This window comes from Bactrocera oleae, chromosome 4 (genome assembly GCF_042242935.1).
Source record: "Bactrocera oleae isolate idBacOlea1 chromosome 4, idBacOlea1, whole genome shotgun sequence".
NCBI lineage: Eukaryota > Metazoa > Arthropoda > Insecta > Diptera > Tephritidae > Bactrocera > Bactrocera oleae.
This window is the reverse complement of record NC_091538.1, coordinates 60,064,966-60,080,151: the sequence shown is the minus strand read 5'-3', so window position 1 is coordinate 60,080,151 and position 15,186 is coordinate 60,064,966. Positions and strand designations below refer to the sequence as shown.

At 34.2% G+C, this 15,186-nt stretch overlaps 1 protein-coding gene and 1 long non-coding RNA gene across 3 annotated transcripts in view; both read right to left on the bottom strand.

Moving 5' to 3' along the window:
• shn (schnurri) overlaps window positions 1-15,186 on the bottom strand; it is a 156,393-nt gene that overhangs the window by 59,814 nt on the left and 81,393 nt on the right. For both annotated transcript variants that reach the window (XM_036357864.2, XM_036357873.2), the window contains exon 3: window positions 14,242-14,298. In XM_036357864.2, coding sequence (XP_036213757.2) covers window positions 14,242-14,298 — 57 coding nt within the window. The remainder of the gene's footprint in view (window positions 1-14,241; window positions 14,299-15,186) is intronic.
• Window positions 1,782-2,622, bottom strand: LOC118680007 (uncharacterized). Its single transcript, XR_004975535.2, has 2 exons — window positions 2,016-2,622; window positions 1,782-1,962 (listed from the first exon to the last, which is right to left on the bottom strand). It is a non-coding gene; the product is annotated as an uncharacterized lncRNA (long non-coding RNA).

Sequence of the window (15,186 nt, the reverse complement as noted above, 5' to 3'; positions counted from 1 at the left end):
CTTTTTTTTCAATCATGTGTGTATTTTCTTTATCTATGTGACCGCTTGTGCAATAATCCGTTTGGCGGGTGTGGTCGTCCTCCCATTTCAGATTCAACTCTTTTCGCTTTCGTTCTGTCAGTTTGAGGAATGTGGTATCTATACATACATAACACTTCATCGAGTTTTTGTTTTTTTAATTTCAAAAAAATATTTATACTCCATGTAACATGTTGCGAGGGTACAAAATTCCAAACAAACGCATAAAAGTGGAGAGATACCTGTATCTATCTGAAGAACACTTCATATAATGCGCTGATGGTAACAATATTTTTGCAGCTTTGTCATTAGACAGCATTGACAGTGAGATTATCGTCGCGATAATGTTTGTTTAGGTCATTTAGTTTGAGTAAATACAAACAGTTATACATAAATACATATATATGTGTTGGTAGATATCTAAACTACGCGCTTGGCTGTCTGATAACATCAGTCAACGGAGTCAAACTGATATGTGTACATTCATACATATGGACAATCCATGATTTAAAAAAAATAAAATAAAGAGAATTAGCAAAGTTTTTGCACCTTTATTTTATTTATCAACACTCTACCAATGCTTTGAATTACGATTACTTCAATGATCATACAAAATACACATATCTACATACATATGCATACAATCACACATACAACGTTCGTGCGATCACTTAATGACCGCATTTGATAAACTGGTTTGTTTAATATGACGTTTTTACAGCCATCATGAATGAATGCGTATGACGTAGACGTTTAGTCATACCTGCGTACATACATATGTATTTATTCACATTGCTTATTCGAAGTATAAATATGTTCATTTATCTACACTGTCCATGATGTGTGTAGATTAGTGATCGCTGATCAATGAAAATGTGTTTTCCGCCAATCTTTATCAATAAACTACTTTACTATCTCTGCATGGCACTAATGTGTACTAAAGTACGTATAAAAGTGTCTTTGCCAGACGTTTCTAATACAGGAATATTCTAGATCGATAATCAATGATCTCGTCATCAATGTTGTGCTAATTTTAATCTTAATTAACGCCGATCTCATAGTGGGTTGGCTTAAAATTTCATTTCAATTCAGTCGAATATGCGTTATAGCAGCCTTATAATTATTCTAATACCGTTAGATTTATTCAAAATATCACTTTTAACAGCTAATGGATCTTTTAGTGATCGCAGTTCTGTAACATTTTTATTTTTTATTTTATTATTACTACAAAACGCCTTAAAGTTGTTGTAGCACCGCTTACGTTTCAAAATTTCAAACCACCCTAGTTGAAGAAGCACTTCTTAAAAATCTAGGCGCCCTTTTACCGCGCTCCAAGCTGATACCGCATGCATTTGATGGAAAAAATCACGATTCTAAAAAGATCATTTTTAAGACAAAAATTTCTGGCGTGCTGTGTTTTGATTGGGGCATTAATAAGGTAAGCATATCGTTTTAGCCGTCAAAATTTTGCGAGCCCTCGACTTCATCCAGTTTATGTGATCAGTACGGCAATGAGAAAATGTTTAGTAACCAATACTGCGGTCCCATTAGGCAAGCATTGCTTTCAAAAGTGTTCGCTATTGAGGATTTCTATCTTGTAATTGGCTATATTCCAAACTAAATAGAATTGAACTAGCGGTTAGTCTCATTCATTCTTGCTGCCACTATATAAAATTACCTACTACTTGTTTTTTTTTTGCTCATACACAAAAAATCCTATGGGTCACACAATTTTTATTTTGAATTTTTAATCTTCTATTCGCTTCTTTCTTAGCATATCTCTGGACGACCAAATTTCTACTGTAAACACACAGCTGGGCACCACCCTGAACCATCAGACCCTTTCTCCCATCGTCTGACTGAAGGAATTGCCACATCTATAGATCATTTCGTTCGCACAGCAGATCACTTCATTTCTGTCAACAACGATCGAATTCAAGAGATCTGAAAAAATTTCATCACAAACATATGTCTAACATTTATTTATTTATTTATACGAAGCTTTGACAACGAACTGCTATTGACATCCATCATTTTTCATCCGCAGCTGGTTGTCAGTGTGTACGCGGCAGCTGTGCCGCCGATCAATTGTGACTACTTCACTGAATCGCACCTTCACTCAGCCAAGACATATACTTGTATATGTATGTTAAATCGTGGCAAGCCGCACCAACACTTTATTTGAGCAGCCGTTCGAACTCATTCAATCGATTGATCAGTTGTTCGATCTTTTTTGCGCTTCTTTTGAAATCGACTGCCGGTGCGTTTCCGTTTCAACGATAAAGCGCATGACGCGCCACATAACGTGATATAAAGAAGAAAAACTAAAACAGAAATCAAAACAAAAAAAATCAACAGATTGGCTTCCTATAACCGATCAATGATCCTTATATTACATACGTAAACACTGTATGTGTGTATGAATAAGAAAAAGCTGTGCCCGCTACGTAGTTGTCTTGAAGTTGCGAGGCGCGGTTTTGTGGCGCGCACGACTGACTTCAGATTTGTTTATTTATTTTGATTTTTTTTTACTGCGACCGCAAGTAAAAAGTGTGTGCGTCCGAGCACGTGAGTATGTATGCGCACATTTTATTGGGAATGTCAGTGCGCTGGCGTGTCTGTAAATAAATGTTGGCGACGGAGGTGTGCATTGCCCGCGGCGCGTTCGCTTAAATTGGTGTTATTGCCGACAATGTTCGTTTTTTTTAATACCTTTTTGTTTGATCGCTTATAACAACTTTTCTTGTGATCTCAATATTTGTTGGTATTGTTGTTGTTTTGGGAATCGCCATTGTGGCGCACACTTAACGCATTCACCGGTTTTTTGCCGCACCTCTATTAACTCAGTTTGTATGCGTTACGTTGCGCGTACGGGGCGCGCACGGTAGATTGGTGGTGGAATTGTGTTCGCAGACTTGCGTCGCCAACAAGTTATGTGTTGCACATGCTGTTACATATGTGCGCGCAAGTACGGCTGTGTATGCGCGCACTGTTGCCGTGGCCCGGGTCGTTGATTATCGGCCGCGCGTTGTCTGACTGCTTGCGGATTGACTGTGGCCGCATTTTTTGCCGCCGCAAAGCTGTACCACATTCAGCGTGTGTCGATTTGTGTTGACGCGTTGTGATAATGTGTTTGTTGTAATTGTTGTTGCTTGTAAGCTGTTGCCATGCTCCTTATTATGCACTTGCCAGTTCTACACAAGCCTTTTACACACACACATGCGCGCGCATAATTCAATGCAGTTGCCGTCTGCGGCGTACAGCTGTTGCTCGACTTGCTTCGCCAATATTGTTGCTGTCGTCGCGCTCTACCTCTGGTCCACGCATTTTAACAACTTTGTTCGCCTAAAAACTGTTTGCCTTCACACACACGTACGCACACACATACACAATTATATCTATGGCAGTGTATTGCTTGCTTATTGCCAATCATTGGCATTCACTGCCGATCAGTGACCAAACTGGGCAATCGCTTCGACACAATCAGGTTGATCGCGCCGCTTGTCTGTGGCCACTGGCGGAAAATAAATTATTCGTTTATTTATTACCTTATTGTTGTGTACATGCAGAAAAAAAATATACTGAAATCATTAATGATTTGATTGGATTTTATGTTTCTTGCTTGTAAATTGTTATTTTTGTTGTGGTTTCCTTTTATTGGTGAAGTGGAGATTCATTGGAATTTCGCGCAAATTGAGTTTTCAATTGATCGCTGCGCTTCATTATGTTTCCTGAAGAGATGTCTACGAGTATGTGTTTATAGGTGTCTCAATCAAAAGATTTAATAGTCTCTGCCCAATTGGAGTAAAGCGTTCCCCCTTTTGAGAATAATTCTCAACTTCTTGAGCTTCCTGGGTCACTACAGTTGACCTTTAAGCCGTTGTGATTTATCACTCGACTATACCTGCAAAGTTTGAGGATGTATTAAGTAAGCTCAGACTGCCGTCAATGATCGAGTTCTCGAAATACTGACACGATTTCAAGCAGAAATTCTAAAAAGGGATCACACTTGGACAGCTCTGAATATCGGTCCGCTGTGATATCTTATATAGTTGATCATACTATATATAAAATATTTTGAACTTATACGATTGCGGCAAGATGAACTTTGCTGAGGGCAAATAGTTGAGTAGATCTCCTGCATTCTATTTGAGTTCAAAAGGATCTTTCAGTCGCACAGAAACTGACCGTGGACCAACGGCTGCTAAGCGCACACGAGCCCCATAGGTCTAATGCTAGAATGTTAGATTATAACGGAGATTCAACTCGTTCTTATTTCGGTGTGAATTGGGCAAGGCTGCTCGCCGGAGTAAATGCTCACTTCCCTGAAAGTACGTCTTCTGCCCAAATAACAGCCCCTTCTACATAAACAACATGGTAACTTAAAACTAAGATTGATGCAGAGCTCCTTGTAGAAAACTCTCTCTTCAACCTTCCCTCCTAGCTTCGACCCATCCGTGAAAAAGCTCATTGCGCCTCTGCTTCAGCGACTTTACCTCGTCCACATATTATCGTCGGTATGTGAGCAGAGAAAAAACCGCAGTGGTCTAGGAAAATAGGAAAATTTCAGCGTGTGCTTGAACCCCTTTATATATCCAGTTTTCCTTGACCTTGTGAAAATTGTGAATACAATGCGAATTAAGTGCTCTGCTTAGTAGAATATTATAATCGTAACAGGGATAGTTATAAGCTATATGCGAGGCTCTTAGAAGTACTAACCTTTAAAATAAAATTGGAACAATCTTACTCTAGTTTAACGTGCATTTACCTCATATCAAAAATGTATCTCCTACGGTACTGGAAATATTGGCTGAAATGATTGACTTCTACTGTCATAAAGCAACTGAGAAAGCTTACTCCGAAGATTCCAAGTATTTTCAAGAATTTTTGAAAGATATCGAAGAAATTTGATTACTTAAAAATATTTTTTTCGTGAGCACATGCTGTGAATCATCTTATCTGGGCGAACACAATCCTGAGGTTAGTGTTCTAAGTGGATATACGGGCTTCGGGCTTATCTCAGGCAAGTTCTTGATATTATACTTTTATTTTTGTTTGTGTAAAATATCTTGTGCTGGTACTACTAGAAGAAGATAAACTATGAACTCAAAATTATTTACAATACTTTATGCAGTAAGAAGACGTTTATTTAAAAGATAATAGACTCTGGCTCTTACTGAATTGAAAGAGCTGATTTCTTTAAAAGTGGTTAAGGGCTCTGTAGCTTTTTTTTCTAAAGCTTATGATACTTCTTTGCTAGGTGCTTAACTAAGTTCTCCTTCCACCCTTTTAGGGCTTAAAGTTTTAATTTATCTCCGAATAGCTGATAGAATTTATGAAATTTATTTTCATGACATAAACACTCGCAAAGGTAGGTCTGACATTGCCTGCTGCGCTATAATCTTTGATAGGAAATATTCTCTTTCACTTTGATGGGAACCACCACTATTTCTGAGCCAAAAATCTGTTTGACAACTTATTGTCAATAAAGTCTGTTTTGATTTGTGGATGAAATTTAGAATTTAGTTTTTCTTTTCAGAAAGAAAAATTTCGTTGAGGCCCACATGTTACTTCAAAAAATCCAAATAAACAGAGCTTGTATCGAAATCTCAGTAAACCGCAAGTTTCACACTCTAGTTGAAGAAAGTGTCGAGGAATTGAAGTAGAAAATTTGGAAGTAGATTCATACAGATCACGAATAGCTCATTTTGCATTCGAAATATAGTTTTGGCGCAGTAAAGCTTGCGCTGATACTACGACTATGTCAGCGAGAATAAAATAAAGCTTACAAGTCCCTAGACCAGATATTAAAATACTACAAAAGTCCCAAACAATAGTAGAAAAAAAAATCCGTCACAGTGTCAACTTCTCTGCTCTGAGTGAGAAGTAGAAAATGCTCTCTCTATGTTATAATACTGTTATGATAAGCATTGAGGTGTTACTTTCACAACAATCTCTTGTACTTATCTACAAAAACAAATTTATAGGTACGTACGTAAGCAAAAACCAACATCAGTTAAATCAATATATCAAAGAGATAATCTCACGATCCGTACAAGAGCACTTGCATTAAAATAACTCACCCTTAGCCAAGAGCCGATGAGCACCGTTTTTAACACCTCTCCGAAAAAGATAGTTGCGCAGATGAAGGTAAACACACTTGAATAACTGTCAAGTACCTTGTTGCATGCAACTACCTAGCGGTGTCACTGGCCCCTCACACTTTGCCGCCACAAAATTCCATATAATTTGTATTTGGCTTATTTTATTAACGCTTCACGCTGCTCTTCAGCACCTTTGGCGAGCAGGTAAAAAGGGCTAAGTGCACTTAACACATTTTGCGCTTCTTCTTTTTCCTTATGTTCTTAGCATTGTCTTTACATATATACGTTTGTGTATGTGTGCTATAGTAAATTGCTTGGCTGCTTTGTTGTTATTGCAGCCTGCTTGTTGACGTTAAATGGATTAACAATGCTTTGTGGCATACTGTAAGCGAGTTTGCGCGTGCGTTTGTGTATATGTGAGCTGCACTAGGCGGGTTCGGGTCAAGTGCTTGAGGTCAGCGCGTTTTAGCGCAAATGTATTCACACACACTCGCATACGCGCATTCCTCTTTGTTTGTATGTTTACCTGTGCACATAGTGCACTTGTTACAAGGTCTTTGCTGTCGATATCGCTGGCTCTTTATTGCTTTCTGGGTTTTACCTAGGAATCCCCTTTTATACAGAATTTATTGTGTTTATTTGTGTACATTGTATTTGAGTTGAGTATTCCATTGAATGTCCGTAATTACGAGTGCAAATGAAGGGAGCATGGGTTTTACCAAGGAATCTCCCTAAACGGGAAGTAATTGTTCGTAATTTGCAGGGGTTTTCCAGGGATTCTCCTCTGTTTATAAATGAATTGTGTTTTAGGTAGAATTTTGATCGGTACTGAAAGTTTCCTTAAGTATTTTCTTAAACATCTTCAGTGGTATCGCTGGTGGTTTTGGAAGCCGATTCCATAAGTTTAAAAGTTATTGCAAATACGTTCATACTTGTTAACCTGACTATGTTGATCAACTTAAAATTTTCGGAAAATATTCATTAATATGTGTATATACTTTCGATATATGTGCAAAATAAAATATCGATTTTTTTGAAATTCACAAGTACATACATATGTGTAACCCCTTAAGATATTAATATTCTATAATACAGAGCCGAAGTCAATATTTTGTACATCTTTCCCACAGGCTTCTTGATAGATTGAGTAATTTAGTTAATACAATTTCCCTAAGCTTCTTTATGTATATATATGCCACATTTAATTATGAAGTTCGAATGTTTAGAAAATTGAAAGTTTCGCTAGCTTATTTTTTAGATACTTCACATCGTTTGTTGGCCACTTTCTGTTCTAAGAATAATTTTAATTATTTATTTTATATTATATGTCCTCTTTCTTTATGTTTTCCTATTCCTTTTCTTTGCTTTTTTTTTTGTCGATTTCTTTCTTTTACACTCTAACAAAAATTTTACCCCTAGCTCTCTCAACTTCTGACGTTCCCACCTTTGCTTTCTTCTGTAGGTTTTTAGCTTTTCTCTTCCTGCGTGAACTTCACTTACTGTTAATAGCTAGCAATTGAGAAGCACTGCTCTAATCTCTCATTCTACAATTTATGTCTGTTTTTATATTTATTTGCCTTTGAAAGCACTGACTTGGTTCGAATATTTTGGATCACATACAAAAATGATTTGAATCATATAGATTCAAACTTTTATAATTCGGTAGGTTACGAAGGAGAAATTCGAAGTAGAGCTCCACTAAAGAAAAAATGGGAAGAGTTTTTATTATTTCATATGAATCAAGAATAAAAACCGGACCACAAATCAATCAAAATCAATCAATGTATAGCGTTCTCATAACCCATTCTCACCGTTCAAAAATGGGAAATAGCGTAACCGACTACTCCTACTATCCATAGAAAGACATTATGAATATTGAATTTGATTACATTCTCTAACTTGTCAAAACTCAGTCCTATCGGCTTTACTTTACAAGCATTAAGATCGGTTGATGTCCCTCTATAGTTCCCCTATACCAAATATATTAATTTTCATCTCTTTCGTTGACAATATGCCACCTGCCACAATGAACGGAACGCGGTACAATTAGGTGAGGAAATATATATTCCTATATTTGATTTAATATTGCATATATTGGTCAATATTTAAGATATATTATTGAAATTACTAAGACAATAACCCGAGTGGGATATATTAAGTTTGCTGTAAGGTCTGTAACCCCCAGATAGAAAGCTGGGAGACTCCATAAAGTGATATAAGTGGGTGACCCCCATAAGTATATATAATATGAATAGGACCAGCAAGCTGAACTGATTTAGTAATGGCCAACTGTCTGTATGTTTGTCTGTATATACACGGACTTGTTCCTTGGTTTTTCAGATATCGATCTGAAATTTTGCACACGTATTATTCTACCGAATAAGCTGCTCATTTCTCGAAACCGCCGATGCCATAGAAACTGATCGATTCAAATCAAGTTCTTGCACGAAAAACTTTTTCATTTAACAAGATATCTTCACGAAATATGGCACAGATTATTGCTGAAGAGAATGCTACAATCTCCGAAGAAATTATTTAGGTCGGACCATTATAGCAGCCGATGTTAACGTTTTTCTCCTTTTTAACAAAATAGAAGTATAAAATTGGTCCACATTTTCTACTATAAATATTTTTTTATACCATATGTTATCGGTGTTTATATGAGTTATCGTAATAAGATTTAATTTTATCGGGTATTTATACTTATATTATACTTAAATTAAAATTTCAGCACTGTTTGCTTTATTTTCATTTGTCGTATTACTTTTAAAACTATAATTAAAGTTTTCGACATTTAACTGAGAAAATTAGCCAAAAAATTGGTTGCCAATTAAAAGTATTTATACATTTCGATTGTATTTTTATATATCATTAAGTAGTAATCACACTAGCAATAAGCTAATGAGTGATTTATTTTATTTTTAGTGTCATTTCATCACATCGGCTACGTAACGGTATCGAAATGCTGTAGAAAAACACTAAAAACATCTGTACATAAGTAGGTGAGTAACACTGTAGTATTTAAAAAAAAATTTACTTGGCAGAAGTTCACGTAAATACGAGATAGTGTCGGGAGAAATTATAGCACTATGATGGGTTATTTGATTTCATTGTCTACGACTCTTTATTTCCACCTAATTATTTTTTATTCAATAAACTGAAAATAGAATTCAACTACAGCTACAAAATTAACATTTAAGTTTATGGAAATTTTTTTGGGTTTTAGTGGGGATCGCTGTATAAATGCACCTGTGAAGGATATTATTGTTTCGGTGACGCTGAAGTTAACTTTTTTTATTGTTTCTAAAAATTTTACTTTTACTAATCTTGAACAAACCCATATGGTTATTGGTGTTTCCAAAATTAAAAATTTTTTTCACTTCATTCCATATATTATCAATCGGTTTATTATTATATATATAGCTCATTTTACAGCATGAAATCGATTGCCCATTTTTTTTTAGATTTTTGACGGGTATGTTTAGAGTTAGCTGACCATTCGTCCCGGTTTGGCCGGGGTAGTTCGGATTCCGAGTTAAGGGTCCCCGCCATCCCGGACTTAACACCTATTATGTGTCGCATTTTCAGTGAATTATAATATGGAAAAAATCGATGACGAAAAAAAACCGTCCCGGATTTTGCCGAAAAAGTATGGCCACCTAAGTTTAGAGTCATTGTGCTATTGATTTCGCCGCATTAGGAAACATCAGCACTGTCCAACACTTCTGCTGTAGGGGCTCTAATAATATATTAAGTATTTTAAATAATCTACGGATCTCTAGCAGCATACAACATAGTCTTGCTTTTGGTCGTCCAAGAAATTTTTGCTCAAAATTTGTTTAAGCAATTAAATGCTTTTTGTACGAGTTCAACAAATGTAAAAGAGATAATTTCTCAAACAAAAAATAGAAGTCAGTGCTTTTATTTTTGCCTCTAAGATTCTTAATTCTCAAGAATATGCTTAAGAACTCTTCGTTCTGCTTGCAAGAAAAAAATTTGGAAAAGTTAGAAGCCTTCAAAAAAATAATAACAAGATATAAGTTATGCTATATTTATTATCGACACTATATATATATATATATGTATAAGCTTCACACATGCACTAAATCATCTAAACCTCGGTAAAAAAAAAACATGACAAAAAGACAATATTACTTTTGTTTCCTTCAACACATACACATATACTTTTATACCGTACTTGTATATATTGCATACCGTTAATTTCGCGAAACACCTGGAATCACTGTCTGCCTTCCACGCCCCTTTATATGTGAGAAAGACAAGTACTGTTACAAATATTTGCCACCAACACGCTGCGCTCGCATGCCAACCGTTAAGTGGCGCGAACCACATACGTTTGTGTTCGTTCATGTTTGTGTGTGTATTTTTTCATTTTGCGATGACGTGTCGACCTTCAAAATGTGCCGGTGGTTGAAGAGTGGGTGGGGATGGCTGTCTGCATTGGAATTTATGCAATTAATTTGTATTTCCTAGCGTAGGTTCAATTTTTCACAAGAATTTCTAATAGCTTTACATTTTCGATTTTGCGAACAACAACAACAATAGCAACAGCGAAGTGCTTTGGCTGTGTGTTTACATTGCAATTCATACATACATACTTGTACATTACTTTTATTGGTTTTATGGGAAATTGTCGGTTTGTTGTTGGCATGGAAACATGCTAATTTATAATATTAGCTAATAACAAGGAATGTAAGACTATTATCGAGATTTTACTTCGGAAATAATTTCAAAATTTATATCTATATTCATATACATATGTGTATATAAATAGGTCGGTAATTAATTATCATACCGTTTATTAATTAAAATAGCTGAGTGCAGCTATGTATTCTAATACCATTTGCTGCCATGTTAAGGTCAGGAGTTTGAAAGAATACATATAAGCACTCAAAGCATCCTTATGGTATTTAAATACATACCAACATATATACTTAAATCGTACATATGTATATTGTACATATCTATATAAATATATATACAAAAATTTTCTAAAATTTCTGCCGAAATATACATATAGTACTATTATTCATTTAATTGATATCTACTTGCTTTTATTGTTGTTGTCATTTTATGACCTGTAGCGTGTGCATGTTTGTGCATTTCATGATAACTGTCACTTTTATCGATAACAAACTGATATTAAGTACAGTCCTGCAGGCCAAAGTGAAACTTATATTTCCATATAATTTCACTCATGTGTTTAATTGCATATTTACCCACATATAAGTTAGCTGTAGACATGTAAGGTAGCGCTAAATTCTAGTGTAGTCGAATATTTCATATTCGATATTATTCAATACTGATTTTTCGGGGTATTTGTCAAGCAAGTGTGATTTTTTGCTTGAAGTTTAGAAATGTTACAGTTGACATGCGCACCTAGTCTAATAGTCTTATTACTAGTCTAGTACTTACTTATATATTCAGCTTAAGACTTAAATATCTATATTAATCAATACAAAATGACGTATACTTACTAGCGGTACTTAGATTAGTCATCATATGAGAGTTAAGGAATGATTTGAGCTGATTTCAATCATTTTCCAAGAGAGTTGTCACTCAACAAGAGTACTATTTGCAAGTTCTGAGTTCTGTTTCGACATTCTTATTGATGCTCGAGTTATCCATTATGATATCAAAGAATGACATGCAAACAGATTTTATATGGGCAGTAAACGTGATTTTTGCTAATTTCACCCCATTATGGTTACTAGCTAGCTAGGTAGAGATTGCTTAAATAATTTTTGCGATACATAAAATAAAACAATTAGAAGACAAGGCATACAACTATTGTACACTGTTAAACAAGTTGCGCGGGCTTACAAATATAATATGTAAGGCTAATTTAATCCTAAAACGTAAAATATATTAGTATGTGCTGATTTTAGGGTAAGCCAGGAAATTGACCTATCGAATTTATGGGTTAAAAATAACCCATATACAGAGAAAAAAAATCTTTTGCAAGGGAAATTTTAACTTAATTTTAACAGGTGTCGGTGAGCATTTAGAGATTACCATTTGAAAAATAAGTGAAAAAATCTATTTCCATAAAACAGTTAATATTTTTTACATCGAATTTTTGCATACGTTTCCAAAAAATTACCTGATGTTTTTTTTTAAGTCAAAAACTCGTATATTTAAAAGCATGAAAAGTTAAAAAATTAAAAAATACATTGCATAAATGTTTAATGCAATAAGTAATTAATTAATGAATATAATAACTTTTTCTAATAAATGTAGATTTTAAATGTTATTATTTAACTTTTTAATTTTATTTGAGTATAGGTTTTGTTTACTAAATATAACAATTTTTAATCAAAAAACACTAAAACTGTATATTTTGAATTTTTTTTTTACTTCTCAAAGCTTTTTTATACTATCGACATTTTGGAATTGAAAAAAATCGTCCCGAAATAGATTTTTAAGAAATTCTATAAGAGTCCGCGATATAAAAAATTGTATTCTAAACGATTTCAAAGTCATGTTATTTTTTATAAAAAAATATTTTTTACATGTTATTCAAATAAAAAATTTTGAATGCTCGCCGAAACCCTTGGAAATTAAGCAAAAAATCCTCACTAGCACGGCTATTTTTTTCTTTGTATAACTATATGTTCATTTTGACCTATAACTTCGATAGTTTAGTTTTTTGGCTCACCCTTATGTATAACAATATTGTATATATTAGCATGTAACCAGAAATAGTATTCTCGGTTATATTGGCAAAAATTTGTAATAAATTTATCTTTGATGAAAGTTGTCGATATAATATGATTAATTACACTGAAATATATAAATAATTATATATATATGTATGAATTTATGTTTCAATTATTATTAACAAACAAATATTAAACAAGTATGTGCATGTAATATTTTTGCGAAAATTCATTGGGGTGTAAGGCATATTGCAATAAGCAAATTATATAGAGTTAAAACAGTCTACAGGGTGGTTCATACAGTGTGTTATAATCAAACAAAAACAAGAAAAAACGTTAACATTGGCTGCACCGAAGCTTGAATACCCTTCACTGATGTATTTCTTATAGCATAAAACGCCATTAAAATATCTTTATAGTGATTTTGATCGGTCAATTTGTATAGCGGTTATGTGCTATAGAGGTCCGTTCTGAACAATATATTCAGAGATTGTTGCGTTGCCTTAGCAAATAATTTATATCAAATTTCTTGAAAAGGGCACACATCATAAACTATTTGAGTTTTTCTGTTTCAAAATTTTATATATAGTATGACAATTGGTAAGCCAGCCGAAAACCAGACCCACTTATTAAATAAATGTATCACTTAAGACTGTAAAATGTGCTCTATAACTTTTTGAAACAGAAAACTGAAACGGTCCAAAAATAAATATGTCTTACAGCTGGATAAGTTCGAAAATTGAATTAGACCATCCATAGCCTTAAAATTTTTCCAGAAAAACATGAGCAATCTCAAATATGCTTTGCATAGTATATTAAAAACGGTCGAACCATTCACCATGTTTACTTTTCGTATAATTGATGAAATTTTTTCACATACCCGAATACAACCACATAAAAAGTCTATAGATTTCTGTTTGCTTGGTGTACTTTGTAACGGCTGCTGCAGCGGCTTTAAGAGAGGTAACCTTATGAAGCTATAACTTATATTAGATGAGGCTATGTACCGAAATTTACCAAAATAGAGATTGCATTAAATTTTGTTATTGTTATTATAGCAACGTTGAATATTTTACTAAAATGTGGGCGAGCCTTATTAGCTCCAGTCCTTTGAAGAATTAAATACCGTGGAAACGAATTGTCGGTTTAATCGCCTAATATTATATTTGTTTTTTACATATATATTTAAGCGTATCTTGAATTTCATACCTATTACACTACCACCCGAAATTAGCTCTTCCATACTTGATTTTCACAATTTTTTTTTTGATTTCTTTTAAATTCTTTTTTAATTTTTAATTGAGATATATTATATATTGCCCTCATCTCACTTAATCAATTAAACAAATAATGATATTAATTATTTAATTTTGGCAAATTTAAGTATGTTTATTCTTTTCTCACATTTCGTGTGCCAACAAATCGCCCTGTGGACTTACCTTTGAGCCGCTCGCGCGCATTCTCCAACGCCGATTTGCGTGAATTTACTGTTGTTTCTGCGGAAAAAGAGAAGAAGTAGAAGAAAAAGAGAAATAAAAATATTTTCAAATCATTTATTGCACTGTGTTTAAAAATAGGTCAAAAATTATTGTTTAGCTTAGTTCGTTAAGGAAAATACGAGGCAATTAGTAAGAGTGTTCGGAATGTTGGATTCTTGGCACAGCTGTGGCGGATGAGTTGGCGCCCACGCATTGACACTGACATTAAATATCCATTTTTCCGCTCAAGAACAAATTATGTGCGGGTGGATGTAAGCAAACAATTCCAAGTGGCGTCACGGCGCACAAAAACAAAAGTGACTTAAACAACATTTTTCAAATAATTAAAGAAGTGAAAAAATTAATAAAATATAAAAATTTTAAAAATAAAAAAATACAGAAATTATTATTTGAAGTGAAATTGAGTAAGCACTGCGTCAAGCGCGAGCAAAAATAGCCAGCTAGCGGGATTTTCGGGTTTTTATTTTTAGAAAACTAAATTTGCATTTAATTTACGAGGCTGCCAGCGCGCAAAAGTATGCAATAATATGTGAAAACACACAATTTTTCTTCTTAATTATTTGCAAGCGTGGCGTGTTTTTGTATAAAAATATATATGTGCATGCACATACATATGTATTTGGTGTATCTCCGTGCCTTTATGAATGTTGTTTTGGTGGAAAGCGTGAACGTGGCTACACTTGGCTCGACAGCTGAAATTGCTTGGATAAAATATAGCGCTTTGGCCAACTTGTGCGCGCAAAAATTTCAATATGCCATTTGTTGATGTTATTGTGATTTTTTTTTGTTTTTGTTTTGTTGTTTTTTTTATTGTGAATTTTCGCTTTGCAATTTCTGTATATTGTTTGAATCCTGTTGCTCGGGAAACAACCAAAGATTCGAAGT